The sequence below is a fragment of the Colletotrichum fructicola genome, assembly GCF_000319635.2.
Source record: "Colletotrichum fructicola Nara gc5 chromosome Unknown KSG_Nara_v1_contig02, whole genome shotgun sequence".
Lineage (NCBI taxonomy): Eukaryota > Fungi > Ascomycota > Sordariomycetes > Glomerellales > Glomerellaceae > Colletotrichum > Colletotrichum fructicola.
This window is the reverse complement of record NW_027094052.1, coordinates 2,086,192-2,108,870: the sequence shown is the minus strand read 5'-3', so window position 1 is coordinate 2,108,870 and position 22,679 is coordinate 2,086,192. Positions and strand designations below refer to the sequence as shown.

The following is a 22,679-nucleotide window of genomic DNA, read 5'->3' as shown; positions in this document are numbered from 1 at the left end:
GTATTCCACCACGCAGCGGCTCCGCCATCGCTGCTTCTGGTGCCATCCAAATTCCTGAATGCCATTTTGATTCTCGATGTCACCAACTCCCCATTCTCGGTTCCGGTCGTGTCGGTGCTCTCTCGCTCCCTGGAAGACACATCAGCCGAATCGTATTGCCCATCTCCCCCTTTGAGGCACCGAATTTTGCGTGTGAAGCGTTCGAGCACCGCGACCCGTTTCTCGGCAGCTTCTGCTCGCCCCTTCCACATGGCACACTCGCGTTTTGCCGAGCGTAACTGTTCGCTGAGCAGGCCAACATCCATTTCGTCTCTCGTCTCCAACTGACGACGAAGCGAGGCAGTCTCCTCCGTCTTGGCGTCTACTTGCCTTTGCAAGCTGCGAATCTGCGCGTACAGCATCGAGTTTCCTCCGGGGCTTTCCGGGCGTGGAGCCATTGTGTATTCCCCAAGTTGGCGCAGTGATGGCGTAGATGGAGGCCGAGGAAAGTTAACATGCTGGGCAACAGGTGGCTGTTCAAGATGTCGGGTCATTGTACCCAAACTTCGTAGGCCTCTATCATCGTTCAGATGCGGACCTTTCGCGGCAGACTTGTGGTAATTTTGGAGGTCGGGGGTTTGTCGAAGCTGGCAGAAAACGGGGTTTTCTGGGTGAGCAGGCGCGTGTTCAGGCCGGCGGCCAACTTGGCGAACAGTTCTGGGTCGACTGCTCAAGTTGAAGCTCTGACGGTTTTGCTCCTCTTTTGCCTTTCCAAGGCTCCAAGATGATCCCATGGATGCCAAAGACTTAGGAGACGGTGTCTCAAGTCTAGAATGATCGAGATTTGGCGCAGTCTCGCTCGCTCGAGACCCCGTCATCGGCGAAGGTGCATAAGACGAATCCATAGAAGCCACTTCAAACATCGCGGCGATGGCCTTCACGCTGTTAGGCTTGGAGGTTGATTTACGCGCAGGTGTAGACACTCTAGATAGTCCTCCGGATGTCCGCGCTGGCGTCACCACCGGTCGCAAAGAAGAGGCTCGGGACCGCTGCGCGACCTCCTCCGCTTTGGACGCCAAGCTTTTCGGTGACAACTTTCTCGTACATGATTCATTTATATATGGTAAGCCAGCATGCGATTCATCTCCCTCCGAAGGTACCCCGACGGAGCCATTCCGGTGGTGAATGTTGATGTCCTTGTCTCTTTGCAAAATCGTCTGCAAACCCTCTTTCGCGCAAGAATCGTCTGCTGGCAGCTTATCCTATAACGCCTTGGCCGAGTTTGCGCCGGTATTTCGAGACCTCTGAGGGACTGTCATTTCAGCGCAGTATTCCTTCGGAGTGATTTGAATAGAGCTGTTGTCATCGAACTCCATGTCAGTCTCGTCGCTATGCCGCGGGGTTCGAGGGTTAGGTCGCTCGCGTTCGATATCCGACTTTCTAGGCCGACGGGCGTCGCTGTCTGATAAACATTTCCACCCTGCCACTTTCTGGAAACCACGCGTTTGGGTCCCTGCGTTCGCAACCACAGCCTTCCGCACTGGGACATTGGGCTTTGAATTTTCCTGAGCCACGTCGGATCCACACAAGCTCCTTGCTGTTGGAGTTAAAGAATCACTCCCACTCAATCTGATGATGGTTCGAGGACTCATGTCATCAGGTACGATGTGTATTCTCTTGGGCGTTCTTGGTGTTGAGCTGCCGGACGAACCACCGCTTCGATCAGTTCCAACAAGTCGACGTAAAGCTGTAGAGACAAATCCAGCATCTTTTCCTCCGTTTTCTTCCGAAACTTGCTCCAAGGATCTCTCAGACAGACGGGTCTTTTGCCCATGGCCAGTTTCGCTGGCTTCCTTGACGTTCATGGTATTTAACGGCTCGCTTGACTGGTGGACTGTCGATCTAGACGAAGTTCTCTCCGGAATGCGCACGTCATGTACCCGAGTATTGTTGTTCGGGTGCTTGCCGTGACGTCCAACTCTCGTCGGTGTTTGTACATCGGGAGTACTGCCAGATGTAGAATGAGAGATTTCGCAGCGATTCCCCTCTGGAGGACCGCCTGTGGTCGACGATGTAGAGGCTGCTGCCTGACTTGCTTCCTCTGGGGCTCGCTCCGCCTTTGTACCTCTGGTCCTCATGGAACTGGTCTTGGAAAATCCTATCTTGACATTGCTTTGCTTGCTCCCAATTCTCTTGACACCATGATTATTCGCCGTGGATTCTTGTGCAGTGGTCGACAACGAGTGGAGTGATTGTTCAGGCGGAAGTCGGTTCGGGGATGGAGAAAGAGATACTTGGGGTCGGACCTTTTGGACGTCAAGTTTGTGTGTTGGACCGTCGGGTATCGCCGAACGTGCCGGTGTCCCTATTCGTGTTATCTCGTTAGTCCAAATTTCACCCAGAGAGCAGGCTGGCCTACTGCAAGTTGGTGTGGGAGAGTCTGGAGTTGGAGATCCATCCCGATCAATCGTGGCTCCCGGCGTGGCCGACTTGCTTTTCCATCCTCTGGGCAGTCCAATTGTAAACGGGTCGGAGCTGGAAGACCAATGGGATTTGTAACGGGCCTTTTCGTCCACTCCTTGATCAATCCTAATAAGTATTCTTAGATCCCTCATGTTCTTGACGACCTCCCTCCAATTGGTGATGAGCATCTCCGCAATTTCGTTCGCGACATGGACCTTGTTTATCGCTGGAAGTGGTGGTTCGTCTTGTGCTTTCGCTGTGCGCTGTCGTTCTCTTTTTAACTGCGGCGGCGTGAGGGGGAAAAGTAGAAGACCAGCAGACGGGGTGGCCAGTTTCATGGTATAAGAATCTAGAAGATCACCAACAAGCAGGGGTCCAAAGACGATGCCTAATGCGGTATATCCCATGAGATCAGACGTGGGAAGAGGATGACCCCGCTCGTCTTCGCGGGCTGCCGTCTCCCCAGCACGGCCGATGACAGAGAGCAGACCAAATACGGCGCATATCAGTTCTCGCTGGAATTGTGATTTGACGGTACCGATTGCTAGTGCGATGAGGCGGGCTCGAAGCTTCGTCTCTTTCGTTCTGCTTAGCTCGGGCTCACCCCGAAGCTGGCATTGTATGGCCACCAGTGCATCGAAAAGCGAAAGTGTACCCAGGATACCGCCAGGGAGAACGGAGAGGAACTTCTTGAAGGCTGACGCTATGTCGTGTATTCCGACGTTGATATGGGTCGGGAGAGACGCGCAGCGAATCGTATTGGTAACTTCTTCACCAGCCTTCTCGTCGCAGTAGTAGTCGAAGATTGCATTGATTCCACGGATTGATCCTGGAATACGAAAGATTCCGCGGGTTTCCGGTCCTGTTCACTGTAAGGTTATGATCATGTGCAGGGAGCAGGAGGAAGAGCATACCATACTGGACCAGATATTGAGCCGTTGCCCTGAAGCAAGTCGGCAACATGAGAGAGCTAGGGGCATACGGCTCTGGCAAGTACAGGAAGTTCTTGCCGCTGAGCCTAACCATCGTCTGAAGATCAACGATTCTGCGTTCCGGTCTTCTATGCGCAACCATATTTAGAGCAAGGTCGCTGATACTTCGCCTGTGCTTGATCGACCTGGATGGTCGTCGAGAAATGGACGGCTGTCCAGATGAAGGTGAACGAAACATTCGCGACCACCACCTCCGCTTTTCTGACATAGCCGCAGGTGTCGTTGGTCGCTGGAGAAATTAGCCTCTTGTTGTCACACTTGGGAATATTCACTTACTCCTTCAAAATCCCCGACAACAAGAATTCGGATTCCATGCTTTCATATCGCATTAGCGATAATCGACCATCGGATGGGGATGAAGGCACTGCGCTAAAGCAGACAGGTTTTTTGTTACCTTTTTGGCCAGACGATTGTACTCTTGAACAAAAAACTCCCGGCTCTCGACCACATCGGTGTCTGGGAACAAGGCTAGGTCCGCGGCAGAGGAAGTCCATGTTGCGCTGCTTGGCAGAGCCCGGTTGCGACGGTTGTCCCTGCTGGCAAGTGCGGGAAGTGTGGTCGAGTTGGGTACGCGCTGTCGATCGGGGCCATCATGTGTCGAGAAAGACATTACTGGCAGTTGAGGAGGTAATGTGCTCGTAGGTGCTGTGCTAGGCTTCTGGCTCGCATGGGTCGCAGTCTCTGCATCGCGAGACGCGGCCGAGGATATCGATGGGTCGGGGCGATAATGCTGCATCGCAAAGGAGTTGCGCAAATGAGATGGAGACTGAGCAGGTGAATTGGATGCAGCCAGCTCGGCTCGGGATACAAGTTATGTTATGCCAAACCGCTGCAAGCTTGCGAGTGAGGTCGGAGTGGCTGATCAAGTTTGATGGGGAGGCGTTTGTGCCTGGATTCAGGCTGTCCAAATCAATAAAATGGCTGAAAGAAAGTTATAATCAGTCTGCTCTTGCCTCGTATCCCGAGAAACGCGACAGCCTCAACTGGATCGCACCTTCCCGGCCCAGCCTACCTGGATAGCAAGATGATATTGCGAGCCAGCCACTGGTGACATTGCCTGCGCCGTTGGCCACAAGATGCACCTTCCCGCGCAAACGACAAACCTTACGTAGGGTGCAAGTCGGAGCCCGGGTGGCATGAGGCCAGAAACAGAAAGGTACGCTGAGGAGTTGATATCGACATGTTCTCATTTCGTGATGCATCCAGGTAGCCGACTGCTCCATATAGACCTTCCAACCCTCTATAATGAAGTGAAAGAAAATGTTAAATATGCGCACCATCTGGTATTCCTCCCAGTTACGCCCCCATACGCCTGGCACATGCTCATTACCATGTCTACCGTGTCCCATGTCATTCCAGCGAGGATCCGTCGCTCTTGGTTCTATGTAAATTCCATTTTTCTTTTCCAACTTCATGTTCATTTGGTGTCGTCCTCCTCCCCGTACAGAAGAACGTACTTAAGGATGTCGGACAGGGAAATCACGCCCACGAGCCGGTTTTCATCATCCACTACGATCAGACGATGCACTCGTGACTTGCGGACAGTGTCGAAGATGGAGTCTAGTCTGTCGTCAGGGCTGCATGTGTAGATTCCCGGGGAGTCATCCGGTCTCCTGCACAAGGCCTCGCCAACACTGGACGACAGCTCCTCATATGCGCCACCCTTGATGCATGGAATGATGTCGACAGCCTCGAAAACATTGAGCAGCCGGTTGTGCTTGTCGACTATAGGGACACATGAGATGTTATACTTGACCATCGAGTCTACAACGTCCAGGACGGAATCGCCCATCTTGGCCGTTGCCAGCTTCTTGTATGTGCCCAGACCGATCTCCCTCAGCGACTTCTTCAGCAGCACCGTGTTATGCTCGTTGTTGACGGCGATAAACTTGAGGATTCTATACTGCGTAATGACGCTGACAACCATTTCACGGCCGGTTTCGTCGTCGACGTCCACAAGAGGAATTCGTCGTGCGCGGGTCTTGAGCATCCGGCGGCAGGCCTCGTAGAGTGGTCTCATGGGGTTGACAGAGACTGTTTCGAGCGGGGATACGCCGATAGCCTTCTCGATATCTGCAAAATGCCGTTGGTTAGTGGTCCCCAGCAAACGAGCTTGTCCTTATCACGAACCTCGCAGGCTGCTCAGGCGAAACTGTTCCAGCTTGCTCATCTCATCAGGAAATTGACAGTAGTACTGAATGACGTTGATGTAGTCGGTAGCTGTCAGAAGACCAGCGAAGGTCGAGTTGTGCGAATCCCATAACGGCGCGGAAACGATTGCTACGGCGAAGGTCAGAATGGACAGCTCGGCGCATTCAGGCGGCATGACTCGTACCATTTTGAATGAGGATGTTGAGACTCTTCTTGATCAAAAGGTCATTGTCGAGGACGATGAGACGGAAGGATAGCGGCAGGACATCGTAGCTGGTCCGAACTTTGAGGAACTCGCGGATCGCTTTCTGGGCAGACAAGCATAATTAGCCACGGGTCTTTGCGGTCTAAACGTGCCCCTCGCGATGGCGGCGGGCGGATGGCAAAGCACAACCCCGCATGCGCAGAGGCAGCAGGTCAGGGCAAATTCGGGTCGCAGGGCAGCATTCGGCATGGCGCTCGAGGGGAAAACGGGCGGCGGAAGGGTGTTGGCAGCTTACCAGACCCTGCATTTGGTCCTTATCGAGAGGGCTCGGGGGCTTTTCAGGCATTTTGCGAAGCACAGAGGGCGGTCTTGGGCGTAGGTAGGATGAGGGCGTGACGAAGGGAAGCTCGTGACCTTGTGGTCTCGCGATGGACGCAGCAGTAGCGACTACGGGCGGTTGTAGTGGACCAGTACCGCTAGGCTGTTGCTGATGCGACATGGACATGGAGCCAGGACCGGCATTGTCCTTCGACGCCGAGGACGCGGAGGAGGGGTCGTCCATTGTGTCGTCGTGCCGTACGAGGAGGGCTGGCTAATGGCGCGCGTGGCCCCTCTGGACGTGGACGGGACGGGGTACGGGGGAACTGGTGTGGGAGGAGAGAGCGGGAGACAGGAAACGGGAGACTGACGGCAGAGGCGGGAGTTCAGAGACAAGGACGGAATTTTGCGATCGAAGAATTGGACGGGTTGGGCTGGAACTGGAACTGACGCATTGGTGATTTTTGTTCCCTTGTCGTTCTTTTTTTCTTCCAGGTTCCTTCTCTGTTGCCCTCCAGCGGTGGCAGATAGTAGAGGTGACTAGCAGTGACAGCGGCGGCGGCTGTGGCAGGTGGCAGCAATGGACACTCAGTGACAGCAGCAGCAAGTACCTTTCCACAGCCCTGGCGGCAGACGAACTGACGACTGCATCCCTCCTGTCTCACCTCGCCTGTGGCAGCCATAGATAAGGATAAGGATAAGAGCAAGGACTGGATCTACGAATACCTGGAGAGCCTACGTGCCTACCCCGAGAACAGCCCGGACGAGCACCGACGCCTAAGACAAGGGTGGCGTCGACCGTCTGATTCTGGGGTTTCTGGCTTCTGACGCAGGTTGGCGCTACCGCTGCCGCTCCGGCGACGATGACCAGTCCAGTGGAAGTCAACGAAGTGATGCTTATAATTAGCGCTTGGCACTGCAGCTTGACGGGTGCAGCGGCTTCAGTTCCGAAGGACAAGAGAGGATGATGACGGTTGTAACGGGAGCCGTCGCCATTGGAGATGGCTTCAATGATCCGCCGGCTGCTATGGGCGGAGAAGATTACACGCGCGAATGAAGCACACACACGACTTGAGCCACATGCAGACAGACAGCAGCCATCAACAGCTACCTCCAGCGGTAGTAGCTGCTCCTTCCGGCATCTCTTTCCTAGGTCGTTGAATGAACTGTGCAGCGCCCGACGAGTAGCGGCTGGAGCACAATCTCACTGGGACGAGATCACTGCTGCATCTTGCCGTGCGGTGGCCAGATTCCGCGCCGTTGCCATCCGACAGTCTTTCTTTTTCTTCCCCCGAGCAAGATTGTCTCTCCCGGATTGATATCTTGCCAGGGATAGCTGCAATGCGAGACATGCCGACAAAAAATTCCCCTCATGAGTGCCATGCGACACTCGATTGTTGTGGAAAGGCATCAGCTTGCGATTTCTCATTACCCAATAGACTCTATGCTGTCTGTTATGGAAACCCATCCATGCCTCATTCAGCCAGTGTCTCCGCGGGTAGGCTCGCGTGATATTGGACCCTGGAGGCTTCTGTGCATCCAGGGTAGCAGCACACGGGCAAGTCATCGGGTCATTTGAGGGGCAACATCGCGGGTAGAAGAGGGTGTGCTCCTGTTGTAATGTTCGTCTGAAGCTTCTCTTGCCTGGCAATCGTGCAGGCGCCATGGAGGAATCAGCGTACCAAAGCTTCTCATGAAGCACGTACTCAAGATAAGGTCTTCGCTGTCATGTGCCGATGGGTACATTCCGGCTGTCGCAAAGGGGAAGGAAAGCACGTCGCTTGTTGATAGGTTTCTAGAAATTGATGGCAGCTCTCGAGGACACAGTAGAAGCCAGAAGGTAGGCTCTCCCACATTCTCCAGAACGAGTTTGCATTGCTCGCGATATGATGTCTTGCTGGATGACATAAGTCGACTCCGCGGAGGATGAGCTTCACAAACACAGCTTGTTTCCGCATGTGAATAAAGAAGGTGGTCCGTGTGTCTCAAGCTCGAGATGTGGAGGACGGTGAGGAAGCTGCGGCAGTGCCGCCCGAGGCAGGAGGAGACCCGACATGGAGAGAGGAGGAACAGGCGGCGCGGAGTGGTTGCAACTTCCATGCGGTCCTGGGATCTGGGCAGAGTGAGGCGTATGCGCCTCTCCAGCATCCTCTTCTAACCGGAGAGAGGAAGCCGCCCGCCAGTCACATCACGAGTAAAAGTAGGCAACGCTGCAGGTACGCTCAGTACGTACCTGCTGCACTGGGTTACCTAGACCCCCTAATCCTGACGGGGTTAGCACGGCCAACTGTGGAAAGTCGGCAGCTCCACAGAGAGTTCCACAGTGTCACGGTCCTATCACAACCTGGAGGCGGCTGCTGCTTTTCCAGAGTGCCAGTCCCGTTGCTGGTGCTGGTGCTGGTGCTGGACCTGGTGCTCGTTTTTTTCATCCTGTGGTGTTGTGCCTGTGCCTGCTCTTGCTCGTTGCTTGGTGACTCGGGAAGCTACCCAAGTTAGGTGCTTGTACCTTGTCACTACTAGCCCCACCACGTTAGCCTCACCAAGGTGCCAAGGTCCTGCGCTACTGCTGTTGCTACCTCTCTGCTGCTGCTGCTGTTGCTGTTGCTGCAGCTTGGGCCTGTGCTCCGAGAGACAACTGGAGCAGCCTCCCGACGGCACTTTCTTCCCAGAACCTCACTTGACCGATCACATCGTCCATCAACCGACCGACTGTCGGGCCTCTTCCGCTGGGCAGCAACGTACCTCTGATTCGCCGGCTATCGCTCACTATCGAATTTAATCTGTTCGTCACGTTTAATCGACAATACGCTTCTACCATCGACCCGTCGGAAACATCGCAGGCTCCGCATCCCTCTGGTTGGGCTGCTAAAACATTCGTGTTTGCGAAAGAGGATCCATCCAAACAAAACAGCCCCAGCCGCCCCCCGAGACCGCTACTTCGAAGTCGAGTCTTCATATCATCGACATCGGCCTTTGTTGCCCACGTCGGCCATGGGAGTGTGTCAATCGTGTTGCGGAGGTATGATGCGGTTCACTGCCACATGCTGCTGACCAGCCAAGCTAATGATGACTGCACAGGGAGATCCCGCGATGGACTCTACGAGCCAGTCCTCGCCGACAGCGAACGGGAGGCTGTCGCCGACCTCCTCCAGTACCTGGAGAACGTACGCGTTTTTCTTTACCCACCACATAGCTGAACCTTCATACTGACTGTGTTTCAGCGCGGTGAAACCGACTTCTTCTCGGGCGAACCTCTTCGAGCTCTAAGCACTCTCGTCTTCTCTGAAAACATCGATCTTCAACGCAGTGCTAGTCTTACTTTTGCCGAAATCACAGAGCGAGGTATGTCGAACATTTTAACCGCCCGAGAAGAGCTTCAAGCTGGTCCAACGAACCGTGCGGTGTAGCACCTGCGGGCGTCTTCGTCTACGTCACCTGCTAATGCCAGTGCCTGTTCCGCAGATGTTCGCGAAGTCGACCGCGATACCCTCGAGCCCATCCTCTTCCTGTTGCAGAGTCCTGATATCGAAGTTCAGCGCGCCGCCAGCGCAGCCCTGGGAAATCTGGCCGTAAACAGTGAGTCTAGCTTCACGCGCCAGGCTGGATGAGCATTACTGATCTGAATCGGCAGCCGAGAATAAGGTTTTGATTGTCCAGCTCGGCGGACTTACGCCTCTTATCAGGCAGATGTTGTCGCCAAATGTCGAGGTGCAATGCAATGCCGTCGGCTGCATCACCAACTTGGCCACACATGAGGAGAACAAGGCCAAGATTGCGCGGTCCGGCGCGTTGGGTCCTCTGACGAGGCTGGCAAAATCCAGGGACATGCGGGTTCAGAGGAACGCAACTGGAGCTTTGTTGAACATGACACATTCGGGTACGTTATCGCCAATACTATCGACTCACTCTCGCTAACTTCAGAAAGATGAGAACCGCCAGCAGCTCGTTAACGCCGGAGCCATCCCCGTCCTGGTTCAACTCCTGTCCTCGTCAGACGTTGATGTGCAGTACTATTGCACAACCGCTCTCAGCAACATTGCAGTCGATGCTAACAACCGACGTAAACTTGCACAAACCGAATCGAAGCTTGTCTCTTCGCTCGTCACTCTCATGGACTCCTCGTCACCCAAAGTTCAATGCCAGGCAGCACTCGCACTTCGTAACCTGGCTTCGGACGAAAAGTACCAGCTGGATATTGTGCGGTCAAATGGTCTGGCTCCGTTGTTGCGGCTCTTGTCGTCGTCTTATCTGCCTCTGATCCTTTCCGCCGTCGCCTGCATACGCAACATTTCCATTCACCCATTAAACGAGTCGCCCATTATCGAAGCTGGCTTCTTGAAACCGTTGGTGGACCTGCTGGGATCGACCGAGAATGAGGAGATTCAGTGCCACGCCATATCGACGCTGAGGAACCTGGCGGCCAGCTCTGATCGCAACAAGGCACTGGTCCTCGATGCTGGTGCGGTTCAGAAGTGCAAGCAGTTGGTGCTGGACGTCCCGGTTACGGTCCAATCCGAGATGACGGCTGCGATTGCTGTCTTGGCTCTTAGTGATGAGCTGAAGTCGCACCTCTTGAACTTGGGTGTCTTTGAGGTCCTCATTCCCCTCACCCATTCTCCCAGCATTGAGGTGCAGGGCAACAGCGCTGCAGCCCTCGGCAACCTCTCTTCAAAAGGTATGGTTCCTACCACCTCAATCAAGGTTTGAATGCTAATTCATCCGCAGTTGGCGATTATGCTGTGTTCGTTCAAGACTGGAAAGAGCCTAACGGCGGTATCCACGGATACTTGACGAGATTCCTCCAGAGCGGCGACGCGACGTTTCAGCACATAGCAATCTGGACTCTGCTCCAACTGCTCGAGTCGGAGGACAAGAACCTCATCCAGCTGATCGGCCAGGCTCAGGACATTGTCGACCAAATCAAGGAGATCGCCAACCGCCAAATTGAGCCTGACAACGAGTTCGAAGACGACGACGAGGGCGAGGTCGTGAACCTGGCACAGCGTTGCCTGGAGCTGCTTGGCCAGAGTGGCTCAAAGTCTCATATCGAGGGCTAAAACCCTTTTTCTCTTCAGTATGACGGGTCTCGCTTTCACTATTTCGTTCCTCCGCTTCCCTTCTGGGGTACTACGACGGGATCAAATGGCTCGGGGGCTTGGGTTGTAGGTGTTATGGCGTTGATGATTATGCAGAATGAGTTCCGGTCGGTACCTTGCGTGTATTTGTTTTGGCGTGGAAGCATTTTGAAGGAGCGTTTATTTTGGCGAGCCTATTCCTGACGGACGACCCTTTCCGCCGTCCTTAGTTTCAAGGTACGGCATGTCTCTTTAAGAAGGACGACCTAACCCTTTTACTTTGTATTAAGCATTATGGCCCGTCAGTCGGGTTATCCAATTTCCCACGTTACTCGGCCTGTCGCCGGGCTTGATGAACTTTTCCTTAACGCCACTGGCCTTCCTACCTCGTTGTAATTAGGATCAGACCTTAGAAGACCAAAAAACAACTCACTATTCGTGATTAATTCTCATCCATTAGTCGAGCAAGCCCTCGTTGTGCCCCTCGTGAGGATGATCCGGTTGGATTATCGGGTTCAATTCTTGTCATCATGGTCGTCTTCTGGATCCACAAGGCCGTTGCGGAATACCTGACGGGTACTCCAGGGCAAATGTCTGGCAATTACCTTGCCCTTTATTAAAGCCAGTGGTACTGGTCCAAACATCCGTGAGTCTCTCGAGAGCTCCAAGTTGTCGCCTACAATCCAACAGTGACCTTGGGGTACCTGACAGTTCGTCAGTGTGAGACTTTCGCCAACTTCATGACACAAGCAGCCATACCTGCATCATTTTCTGGGGATAGGCATCGGGGCTTCCCACGAGGACGTAGTCACCTGGCATGCCGATTACGCGTTTGATGCCTTCCGCACGTTGGAATATGGGAATTCGATAATGCACCAAGTCTCCTACAACAATATTGCGGCCGTAGCGGTAGCGTTTGTCAACAATGATGTGATCACCGGCGATGTCGAACGTCGGCAGCATTGACGGGCCGGCCGCAGGTCCCCATTCGAAGCAGTAACTTGTGAAGACATGGGCAGCGGCCATGGTCTTTCCGGCAGCGAGAACCAGGCGAATCGGATGGCCAATTATAGCTCTCGCCCATGGAGGCAGCATCGCGTCCGAACGGGGAAGCCGTGTGTTTGTTGATGCTCGTCTCAGGCCTGAGAACAGCTGAGGAGTTGAGTGTCACACCGTACGGTGATGAGGAGACCACGGCGAACCCGCCGGCGCGAGAAGTTGGAGCTCGGACCCCACTGAAAGCTCAGCACCGGGACTTGATTGGCGGGGAAGCTACCTACCCCATGTGTCTTCTACAATTTCATCTCTTCGCCTCCCATCATCTGCGCCAGCTCCCACCTACCAAACGTGCTGAAATCAACAAGCAACAACCCGCCTTGTGAGTCAATCGACGATCCAAAGCTCCAAAACGTTTTCAGGAGACGGGCTGCCAGCATGAGGGTCGCACGATGCTTGTTCAACAGCAGGACAGCCCTATATAGGGTGTTCATCTCGCCCTACGAAAAAGTTGAGGCGCTATCACGAAGCAGCGCTCTTTCTGCTCCCACAACCAGAGTCCTTCCACCCGTCGCCGCGTCGATACCGAACCTTTCACGCCACGCATCTATGATCCATCGATATAAGAAGCGCGGAACGGGCCGCCCAGACGAAAACAAGAAGCGCCTGATAGAAAACGACAGGATCCGCGACAGGAATATCATGGTTGTAGACGAGGACAACAAGCTGGCTGGTCCATACGCCACTTCAAAAGTCCTGCTATCCCTGGACCTCGAGAAGGAAACGTTGCGACTGGTTTCCCCGGCCCCCTCGGACCCGGGCCCAGACCAACCAGCCTACGCCGTTTGCAAGATCATAAACATTCAGGAGGAGAGAGCCCGGGTGCGCAAATTGGAGCAGGCGAAGAAACTTCAGGCCAAGACAAACAAGACCAAAGAGCTGGAACTCAACTGGGCGATTGCGTCGAATGACCTCAACCACAAGATGAGGCAGTTGAGGACGTTCCTAACCAAGGGTTACAAGGTTGAGATCTTGATGGCCAAAAAGAAGGGAAGCAGGATTGCTACAGCAGATGAAGCGCAAGCTCTTGTTCAAGCAGTCAGAGACGTTGTGGAAGAGACCCGCGGCGCCAAGGAATGGAAGGCCTCGGAGGGCCAGCCACTTAAGGTGATGAGACTTTACTTGAGTGGAAAGGCTGGCCAGGCTCAGGCTGAGGATGGCTCTGAGGCGTCTGCCGAGGGGCAGCCCGAGACCTCTGCAGAGGACCAGTCCGAGATTTCGGCAGAAGCTTCATCAGAGACTTCGCCTGAGGTCTCACCAGACGAGAAGCAAGCAGCCCCTGCCTCCTGAGCGTTTGATGTCTCTACCACATGCATGTAACATCAGGCGGAGGCAAGAGACTTGTACAGGAATTACAAAAGGTGGACATAAACTGTAAGATGGATGATGTTGATCTATAGACCACTAAAAATTATAGAGACTCTGCGTTCCATTTAACCCGACTGCAGTGATTGTGTGGTGGGAGTTTGCCTGGGGCAGATGGGTGGCTGTGTACGGATACCTGATGGCCTGAAAGCTCTCATCATTATCAGATGGAATCGTCTGATAACCAAATCTGATTCAATCAGTCAGGACGACCAAATGGCTGCAAAAGCCTTGGGCCGCAGGCGTGCTGTTGGATAGTGATTGGCGCCACAGCTTGGACGTCATTCCCCGCACGATGCAGTTAAGCTTTAGCGAGCTTTTAGCGCGGGGCACCTAAGGAGTCGCATCCCGCCGCGCAAACCCCTGTGACTCAACCCTCCAAAACTTCTCAGCCTCTCCGATCAGATAACTTCTGGTGACTTGTCCCACCTCGAACGCGATCAAACCTACCTGCAGGAAGTCGGAACTCACCTCCTAATCAAATAGAAACCGAAAAATCCACAACCGAGGACGAACCAGAGGTATTCAATCGACCCTGAGACCAGACCATGGCGACGGAGACACCAAACACTCCCGCGCCGCCGCCGGCCGCCGAGGAGAAGAAGAGTCAACAACCCCAAAAGAAGGGCGATGCCAAAAAGGGCGACGCCAAGAAAGATGCTCCTGCCGAGGGAGGAGAGAAGAAGCTATCCGGCGCCGAACTGAAGGCCAAGGCGAAGGCGGAGAAGGCGGCGAGAAGAGCAAAGGCGAAGGAGTCGCAACCGGCACCACCAGCCGGCCAAGGAGCTCAGCAGGGCGGCGATGCGAAGGGAGGGAAATCGAAACAGAGACAAGACGGACCACAAGGCGTCGGTGGTCCTGGTGGAAAGGACGGTCCAGCGGGAAAGGTTGTCATCGCCCCTCCCAAGGAGAACAAACCCAAAGTCCCTGAGTGCTTCAGTCATCTGTCTATGGCTAAGAGGATACACATGACGGAAGTTGACAAGGACGTGCACCCCTCCGTTCTGGCGCTGGGCCAGCAGATGAGCGCTTTCGCGATCAGTGATAGCACCACGAGATTGGAGGCGACTTTGCTGGCGTTCAAGAAGGTTGGTTTTGTTTGCTCCGAGAAGGTCAAGACTCTCTTTCTCACGTGTGGCAGGTCATCGACTCATACACAACACCTCCGGGCAACACATTCTCCCGCCACTTCACATCACACATTTTGAACCCCCAGATCGAGTATCTCTCTGCATGCAGACCCATGTGCTTCTCCATGGGTAACGCTGTGCGCTGGCTGAAGCTCCAAGTCAGCAAGATCGATATTGACCTCCCCGACTTCGAGGCCAAGAAGCTCCTTTGCGAATCCGTCGACAACTTCATTCGCGAGCGTATCGAGCTGGCCGACTTTGTCATCGTCAAGACGGCTGCCGACAGCATCGAGAACGGCGAGGTCGTCCTGACCTACGCGCACCACCCGCTCGTCGAGCGCGCCCTCCGTCAAGCTCACGCCGACGGCAAGAAGTTCTCCGTCACTGTCGTCGACGACCCATTTGAGAGCACCGGCCGCGAGCTCGCTAAGAGCCTGCGCGCCCTTCCCGGAGGCGGTGTCGAGGTCTCATACTGCCCGGACCTGAGCGCTATGCGAGCCCACCTGCACGAGACATCGCGCGTGTTGGTCGGCGCGGAGGCCATGTTCAGCAACGGTGCCATGTACGCTCGCGCGGGAACGAGCGACATCGCTATTGCGGCTGCAGACCAGGGTATCCGAGTGGTTGCGCTGTCGGAGACCATCAATTTCACTGAGAGAGTCGCAATGGACTCCCTGACGTTCAACGAGATCGACCCTGAGCAGATGACTGCGGACAGCTTCCGTCTGCTCTTCGACACCACTCGGGATCGTCACATTTCTGTTGTTATTACGGAGTTGGGCATTACCTCGCCTGTGTCTGTGCCGGCGATTCTGAGGAAGTTGGAGGAGTTGTAAGAAAGAAAAAGGTGGTAGATTGTGTGAGGCAGCGACGTATGTCCCCGAAGGGACACACCGGGTTTTGGGCGCTTCTAGTCCTTGGTTTCTCCCGTAAATAGATACCAATCCATGCGGACTCAGAAAGAGACGCATCATAGAAATTAGCTTAGCAAATGCTCATCGCGATTTGAAGAGTTCATATCTGGCAGTGAGACGTTGGTGACTTTTACGGCGTCAATTAAGCCTCTCTCAACGCAATATCTACACAGGGAATCCGCTCTCTTTAAGAGAATATCCCATACGGCATCGTCCTAAAAACTTCCAAGGACGCCCCGTGGCACAGTTCCCAGCCTTTCCAGCTTGATACAGGTTCTGGTGAATCCTGAGCCGTCATCATGCCTAAGCTTCTCGAGTGTCGTTTCGTCGCTCTCCCCAATCCTCGAGATAGACGACTCCTTCCGCTCTATCTTTTTCATTCTTTTTTTCGGTTCAAAACTTCATCATTGTCGGTAGAAACTGGGTCGTCTATTGATCAGCCTCCTTGCGCGCAGCCGCCCTTGCGCGCTTCTCGAGCAGAATCGACTTGCGCTCGTTGAGGAAGGCCGTCTGCCTGTCGTCGACGCCCTGGAGCCAGTAGCCGAAGCTGCCACCGCCGACCATGTAGATAGGGTAGACCCAGAGGGACTCCTTGTTGAAGAAGGGGCGCATCTCGATGCCCATTTGCCAGAAGCGGACGGCGAAGCCTGTGGTTCCTCCGTCAGCAATGCTGTCCTCAATACCCATTTTCCGTTCTCTTGAAAAGACCGATAGCAACTTCGCCGTCCTCAATGGCTCTCGAAAGCCGATCGGGGTGTGACGGAACGCAGGGAAAGGGCATCACGCACCGAAGCCGCTCCAGAAGGCGATCCTGCCGACCATTGTCGTTGGAGTTGTGAAGGGGTCCGGGAAGGGTTCGAGAGGTGGTCAATTGACGGAAGGGCCGGTTCCGCCGATCGTTAGATAGCTGGTATCTCGGGTTTGGTGGAGCGTCGGGTTCGGTTCAATTGACTGAGGTGGTGATGGCAGCTTGGATGAGTGGTCTGTGGTCCGCGTCCCCGGCCGGGCGGGCTGCCAGCTGGGGTCGGCGGAATAATTGCAAATCGAGTTTTTCCGATTCGATCGCTGGGTGAACGCTGGACTGGGTGCTTCCAGCGCTGTAGACCCCTGAAAGTATGGGGGTTTCGGCGGTTCAACTCCCCTGAATGTCAAGACTTTCTTTCGTACCTCCCTGCTTAGGACAGGAAAGAAAAATTATCTCACAGGAAAATTTTATAACAAATCATTCGTCTGATTTTGATATAGTATTTTCAGATATGTCTATGGCCCAAAAGGTCTTCTCCCTACGCATGACAGCACGCCTCACGACCTGAAGACATGCAGTGAAGCTTCTTAGTCATTAATACCATTACTAATTTTCAGAATCCGATATGGTGTAGTGGCCAACATGATGCCCTCTCAAGATCTTGAGAGGTTAGGCATAGCCCCGAGTTCGATTCTCGGTTTCGGAACTTATTTTTTGCTTTTTGCTTTTCCTATCCTCCCAAATCGTTTTGTTTGTATCTCCCACGTCGTTTTTTCTCACTGAGCCTCCGCTACCTTGTATGTAGCCTTTTCTCTTTGCAACAACTAGATGGATTTTTGGCACGCTGACAACGTGGGTAAATTAAACGACGGGTATCACTGTTTTTTTCCAAACCCCTGAGCAGATTGCTCACATAATACGTAAACGTCTATACATACACTTCTACAATGCGCCGCCAACAGCCTGTGCGATCCACATTGCTATCCTGACGTTGAGACCGACGCGGCGTTCAGGCTTAGAGAAGTCCTCGCGAGTGACGCGCTCAGCGTATTCTTGAAGCCATGTTTGCTCTTCGCCCAGACGCTTCTTGAGGTTTTCATCCTTGGTGAGGATCATGGCCCCCGCTTCCAAATCATGAGAATAGCTGCGCTTTGTGTAATTGGAGCTTCCCACGACGCTGATGGACGGGTCTTTCTCCCCTGGCAACGTAATCCAGAGGCCCTTGGCGTGATAGGTCCAGCCTTCAGGCTCACCAACGGTACCTTTGCGCCATTCCTTGAGAACAATGGAGTCGTCCAGCTTGCGCTCGTGGACGGCGCGTACGAAGCGGCGAGCAAGAAGAGTATATGCGCCAGGCAGAAGCCCAGAGACACCCGAGGAGCCGTAAAAGCCATTAGCCTGCTGGGAGGCTGTAATGACGACGTTATTTTGAGACGCTGTGGAAAGCAGCAGTTTGGTTAATGACGGTGCAGGGTTGAAGTAGCCTGCAGTAAAAGTCCAAGATGAACCTGCGTATTCAGGCAGGGCAAGTGTGGACAGGACGTGTGTGACAGCGGGAAGCTCGGTAGATGTGTCGGGTTTCATCAACTGCGACAGTTGAGCGAGCATATACACTTTAGTGTCTTTGCTCGCATCCTGCGCGGCGGTCTGCCTGGGAGAAATAAGGGCATGGAGAGCAAGAGTGGTTGTGCTGATGAACTGCTTCGGCTCTTCCAGAGGGGAGGGCGCCGGGTTGGACTTTGGCCAAGTCAAGACAAACCCAGCGGGCTCCTTTGAGGGCTCGACGAGGAAGCTGAAACCAGCTACTCCTTGGTAAATATTCCAGAAGTATTCGGTCACCTCTTTTGAGGAAAATAGATGGTAGCGATCTTGACGGTTAGTGAAGTAGTCGTTAGAAAGATTCGCCCTGAACTCTGTAAGCTATCATCTGGAACTGGGAAGGGACATTCATACCCAGAGAGAATGATTTCATCGTCGATGCCATACAGCTTCATATGCTGCAGGCCCCATCCTTCGTTGATGCGCTTTGGGATGTACTTCTTTCTCACTCCGGTCAAGTTGGGGGTGTGGTACATCCGAATCTCAACTCTGTCTGGGCCGAATTCGGTGACCAAAGGCGCAAGTAGGGAGGCACATGATGGATTCGGCTCCTCTCGAGTGCCTCGGAGCGCATCCGTAAGGATGCTCACCTTAAGCTCTGGATTGTTCCGCAGAGCTTCATGCAAAGTCGCAATCTTAAGCTTCATCAGCTGTCGTTCCAAGCCGCACTGTGGACTCAGTGTATCTCACCAGCTCCTTCTCCGTCTTTCCGATATACAGGGTTGACAAGAAGATCCTGCTCTTCGCGCTGCGTATCCGCTCCTATCGCCGAATCAGTCTTCCGCTCCGAGCTCGAAATAGTTCTCTGCGCCGCACACCTTCAGAGTTTCGTAGAAATCGGTCGGTGTCTTGATGATTCGGATCTGGGAGCCATTTATGCTGAAAGACGGCGCGATCTTGTCAAGCTCATTCGCAAAGGGCGCAAGCATGCCTGCTGCACTACCGGAGCTTGAGGCCGCTGGGGCACCGGCGGCGGGCATCGCAAATCGTCGGCATTGCGGTCGGGACCGGGTGACGTTCGTTTGGGCGAAAGGGATCTTGAGCTTCGTGGAGCACCGCGAAACCCCGCGGACAATCATGACGCTTTGATGGACCGAAAAACACTTATTTTTCCTTCGCCATAAGGTTGCGCATTCAAGAAAGAGTTCATCTAAAGAATGCGAACTTCGAGACCCCAAAGACCAGGATTAGTGCATGAAGCTCCGTCATTGGCGGCGGGATTCACCGGCTCCAGCGAGGGAGCCTCTGTCCAATCGCCATTCAGGTTATGTAATCCAAGCTCCACAGCGGTACCTGCGTCGTTCAACCTTCCCGAACGTCGAGCCTTCAATCATTGCCGACGACAGCACAGCTTCTCGAGGTCAATTGACCAGCCGCCGCCATGTCGACCCTCCCGAGAACGATTAGCAACCTGCGCAAGGTTGGAATCAAGGCATGCAACAACCTCCCGCCCCCATCGCGAAGCCGCCACTAACTTTCTCTCGCAGGAATACTTCCGCCAGCTCCTGGTACATCCGCCTCCGAACCCCGATCGCCAGTTGACCCCTCTAACGCTCGAGAAATTAGTACATTGGTGACACCAAGCACGGACGCTTTGTCGGCGAGGACAAGGCCGGCAACAAGTTCTACGAGAACAACGACGAACTCCCCCGTACGAGACCCCTCCGATATTGCGCAATGGGTAGGATGAAGGCTGACGAAGGGACTGGGTAGTGCGTACACGATGGGTGGACTTTAAGAAGCACGATTACGACTCGGCGCAGGTTGAGCCTGGCTGGCACGCGTGGCAAGGCTTCATGGTCGACAAGCCCCCCACGGAGGATCCCCTCCTCCAGACCAAGACCCGCAAGTGGGAGCGCCCGGAGCCGATTCCCAACCTGACTGCCACTAGAGGAGCATTCAAGACGTTTAACACGTGAGTTTGTCACATTTTATTCGCGTCTAGATGTGGCGGGGTGCTGATAATTTCTCCGCAGAACGAAGCCAAAGATTGCGAGCTGGGAGCCCAAGGCTGTTGAGAGGCAATGAGCGCTGAAAGTATGGGATGAATGTACATATGCCAACATCGCTCGACGCAATTGCAGACTTTTTTTCGCTTTGTGATCACAGCACTTGCTTGTAGTGTTGTTTGGCGTCCGCCGTTCGACGGCTTGGTCAGGTACCGTCAGTGGCTGTTCAAGCACCAAATGAGTGATAATAGCAACGGGATTGGTACTATTGGGAACACATCGTTCTGATGATGAGCTTCTCGAGATTAGGTTCGCCTCCGACCGGGGCGCCCGGTGCTATTGACACATATTGCTGATAACGGGTATTCCTACCTGCATCGTCGATGTTGCCCAAGGATCCTACAAGAATCAAGTTTCAAGGACAATCCAGTGGCTATTGACGAAATCATCCGTCGCGAGGTTTGAATTCCTATCAGAACCCTCAATTCCATCAACAGAACTCCCTTAAGTGAGATGACTATCACTGGGTAATTGTGTTTCTATTGGCTGGGTCGTCTGGTAGAACGAACGAAGATTTCAGGAGATAGGATATGAAAATACTGCGGATGCGTTTGCCGCCGGCGGCATTCTCAAGCTTTGGGGCATACGCCATCCATGACCGTTTTGCTCCTGAGACGTAGCCGAGGGCTTCATTCATTACTTGGAGTCTCGATTTGTTGCGACCCTGAGGACACCTATAGAACGCTTCAAGACCTACTTGCTACTGGGTCTGCTAATTCTGCTTGGTCTTTTCAAAGAGGGTCATCATAACGCAAATAGTCAGGTTGAATTATTCATTGCAGGCAGCAGGAGGCTGCGGTGACACTCGTCAACTACCATTCATCAAAACCTATTCCGATCAAAGTCGCCGCCCTCATGTATCCCACACGTCACGAAAATCACCTCTCACTCTGGCTTCCTCCCGTAGATAGCGTAACTTAGGAGTGTTAGTCAGTGGAATCTTGAGGGCAGAAAAGTACCCAGGGATCGAGGGTAGCTTACATCGGCATGTATGCATGCATGCTCTTGTCTTTCAGTCCGTTTCGGACATCGACCAGGAAGGCCTGCACTTCCTCTTTCTTCCAGTTCAGCGCTCTGGTATAGGCAGCCATGGTCCAACCTTCAATTCCTTCAAGATTGTTGTGGAGTGACCAAGTGCCGATGAGTTTATGCTTCGGGTCTTTTGGCCACGAATTCATAGGCCACTTGTACTTGGTCATAACGATGTCGACAAAGCCCACTTCCTTCATGACGTCGACCAAAGACGGAATGCTCTGAAACGGCCGGCCCAGAATTGCACATGCCTCTCTCAAAAGCTTACCGCTTTTTACAACAGCGGAGTCAGGTCTCAGCGTGTTGTCGTCTGACTGAAGCTGGCCACCAACCTCCAAAAGCTCGAAGTATCCTCCGGGCGTCAGATTACTGAAGGACACTGTAAGCATCTTGACATTATGGTATAGTGTGGAATCCGAGTGGCTTACTCGAAGGAGTTTTGGATGTATTGATCCCAATTCGAAATGCTCGATGTCATGAATCGACTATGGATGTAGTCAAAGGGCTGGGTGTATGTCCACGGTTCTTCAACATCATCGACCTCGAATCCTACGTTCGATGGAGCTCTGCGAAAGTTTCAGGCAATGTTCATGAGGATTTCCTGCGAGATAAACTTACTCAGCTGCTGGGGGAGAAAGGTCAACGCCAAGAACCTGTGTAAGGATGCGTTAGAGTAATAAACTTCATTGATCTAAGGTGAAACCGATCCTCAAATTACCTCTGCATTGGGGTGGACATCTCCGAAGTCGATGGCCCACAGCCCAGTGCCGGTGCCTAGGTCAAGCACACGGTTGACCTTGGAGTTCTCGTCGTTTGGCGGTGCCAGACCAAGCGTCCGGTTCAGAGTGAGGAGACATAGTTCATGTTGGAGGTCTATTTCAATAAATTGTTAGCCAAATGACGAAATACATAACATCATCATCGCATAGGGGCACGTTATAATCCCACCTAGTCTCTCGGTCTCCTTCTCGTCATTCGGATATTGATATTCTGCCACCTCTGAGCTTCAAACACTCTATCAATCACAAGCTCGGCTGACCTACTTTTTTCCTTGTACCGATGGTACGTTCGACCATTCTCAAGTTGGAAGTTCCAAATGGAGCTAGCAATACTACTGGTAGTCTGCTGGGAAGAAGCAATACTCTACGTGAAATGTCATTCAACAGCTCGAATTCGTCAAATGCAGTGGGGCTGACTTACATCACCAAGCTCTGATGAGTCGTCATCGGCGACCTGTGGAAGTTAAGCGCTGCTGATGGAATGCGGTAGCAATTCGTTGCCTGCAGATAATATTCACCTCAGCATCATCGACTATAAGTTGAGTCTCGTCAACATGACGAATATCGGTGTGTTCACGTCCTGCAGGAGTTACAATGTTGGGCCCGGACATTTTGACGTAGCGATATGCTGCTTGCTTTCTATGAGCTTGGCGTTCAATCGAGGGTAGCGAAGTCGGATAAAAAATGCGATCAATTTGTTCTTTTTATCGATCTAGTTGATGTAGACCCATCTACCCCTCTTCTTAGATGACTTTCATGCACGCCAGAGGCAACAATGCACTTTGCCGCAAAATGCAACGATTTATTGCAGCTTCCCAAGAAGAACACCAAGTCCGACGTGTATCCGGACAGAATTGGACCCTAACC

General features: G+C 53.4%; 10 protein-coding genes across 10 annotated transcripts; 4 read left to right on the top strand and 6 right to left on the bottom strand.

Moving 5' to 3' along the window:
• Window positions 1-2,295: 2,295 nt before the first annotated feature.
• rga6 (putative Rho-GTPase-activating protein 6) lies at window positions 2,296-4,044 on the bottom strand (the record flags this gene model as incomplete). Its single annotated transcript, XM_032028832.2, has 6 exons — window positions 2,296-2,344; window positions 2,399-2,419; window positions 2,470-3,304; window positions 3,357-3,663; window positions 3,711-3,749; window positions 3,829-4,044. 6 exons carry the CDS (start codon window positions 4,042-4,044, stop codon window positions 2,296-2,298), a joined length of 1,467 nt encoding a protein of 488 aa, XP_031891201.2.
• An 807-nt stretch (window positions 4,045-4,851) lies between these two features.
• On the bottom strand, window positions 4,852-6,352 carry SNF4 (5'-AMP-activated protein kinase subunit gamma; the record flags this gene model as incomplete). Its single annotated transcript, XM_032028833.1, has 4 exons — window positions 4,852-5,507; window positions 5,565-5,714; window positions 5,770-5,893; window positions 6,086-6,352. The coding sequence occupies 4 exons, from the start codon at window positions 6,350-6,352 to the stop codon at window positions 4,852-4,854; spliced, it is 1,197 nt and encodes a 398-aa protein (XP_031891200.1).
• A 2,747-nt stretch (window positions 6,353-9,099) lies between these two features.
• Window positions 9,100-11,165, top strand: VAC8 (Vacuolar protein 8; the record flags this gene model as incomplete). Its single annotated transcript, XM_032028834.1, has 7 exons — window positions 9,100-9,127; window positions 9,187-9,272; window positions 9,330-9,450; window positions 9,571-9,684; window positions 9,740-9,985; window positions 10,034-10,783; window positions 10,834-11,165. 7 exons carry the CDS (start codon window positions 9,100-9,102, stop codon window positions 11,163-11,165), a joined length of 1,677 nt encoding a protein of 558 aa, XP_031891203.1.
• Window positions 11,166-11,494: 329 nt separating this feature from the next.
• imp1 (Mitochondrial inner membrane protease subunit 1) lies at window positions 11,495-12,209 on the bottom strand (the record flags this gene model as incomplete). Its single annotated transcript, XM_032028835.2, has 4 exons — window positions 11,495-11,565; window positions 11,617-11,631; window positions 11,878-11,887; window positions 11,943-12,209. 4 exons carry the CDS (start codon window positions 12,207-12,209, stop codon window positions 11,495-11,497), a joined length of 363 nt encoding a protein of 120 aa, XP_031891202.1.
• Window positions 12,210-12,788: 579 nt separating this feature from the next.
• CGGC5_v003336 (Translation initiation factor IF-3) lies at window positions 12,789-13,529 on the top strand (the record flags this gene model as incomplete). Its single annotated transcript, XM_032028836.2, has 1 exon — window positions 12,789-13,529. The coding sequence occupies one exon, from the start codon at window positions 12,789-12,791 to the stop codon at window positions 13,527-13,529; it is 741 nt and encodes a 246-aa protein (XP_031891205.2).
• A 623-nt stretch (window positions 13,530-14,152) lies between these two features.
• Window positions 14,153-15,570, top strand: tif224 (putative translation initiation factor eIF-2B subunit delta; the record flags this gene model as incomplete). The annotated part of the gene is made up of 2 exons (XM_032028837.1): window positions 14,153-14,692; window positions 14,746-15,570. The coding sequence occupies 2 exons, from the start codon at window positions 14,153-14,155 to the stop codon at window positions 15,568-15,570; spliced, it is 1,365 nt and encodes a 454-aa protein (XP_031891204.1).
• A 507-nt stretch (window positions 15,571-16,077) lies between these two features.
• CGGC5_v003334 (uncharacterized protein) lies at window positions 16,078-16,470 on the bottom strand (the record flags this gene model as incomplete). Its single annotated transcript, XM_032028838.1, has 2 exons — window positions 16,078-16,295; window positions 16,437-16,470. The coding sequence occupies 2 exons, from the start codon at window positions 16,468-16,470 to the stop codon at window positions 16,078-16,080; spliced, it is 252 nt and encodes an 83-aa protein (XP_031891207.1).
• Window positions 16,471-17,335: 865 nt separating this feature from the next.
• On the bottom strand, window positions 17,336-19,071 carry PGS1 (CDP-diacylglycerol--glycerol-3-phosphate 3-phosphatidyltransferase; the record flags this gene model as incomplete). Its single annotated transcript, XM_032028839.1, has 4 exons — window positions 17,336-18,299; window positions 18,347-18,627; window positions 18,683-18,754; window positions 18,811-19,071. 4 exons carry the CDS (start codon window positions 19,069-19,071, stop codon window positions 17,336-17,338), a joined length of 1,578 nt encoding a protein of 525 aa, XP_031891206.1.
• A 302-nt stretch (window positions 19,072-19,373) lies between these two features.
• N7BM (NADH dehydrogenase [ubiquinone] 1 alpha subcomplex subunit N7BM) lies at window positions 19,374-20,020 on the top strand (the record flags this gene model as incomplete). Its single annotated transcript, XM_066151112.1, has 5 exons — window positions 19,374-19,412; window positions 19,480-19,500; window positions 19,559-19,643; window positions 19,706-19,907; window positions 19,969-20,020. 5 exons carry the CDS (start codon window positions 19,374-19,376, stop codon window positions 20,018-20,020), a joined length of 399 nt encoding a protein of 132 aa, XP_066009412.1.
• Window positions 20,021-20,886: 866 nt separating this feature from the next.
• On the bottom strand, window positions 20,887-22,423 carry tdiE-7 (putative methyltransferase tdiE; the record flags this gene model as incomplete). The annotated part of the gene is made up of 9 exons (XM_032028843.2): window positions 20,887-20,917; window positions 20,983-21,402; window positions 21,462-21,599; window positions 21,652-21,686; window positions 21,752-21,906; window positions 21,982-22,023; window positions 22,077-22,176; window positions 22,234-22,266; window positions 22,331-22,423. 9 exons carry the CDS (start codon window positions 22,421-22,423, stop codon window positions 20,887-20,889), a joined length of 1,047 nt encoding a protein of 348 aa, XP_031891453.2.
• Window positions 22,424-22,679: the final 256 nt, after the last annotated feature.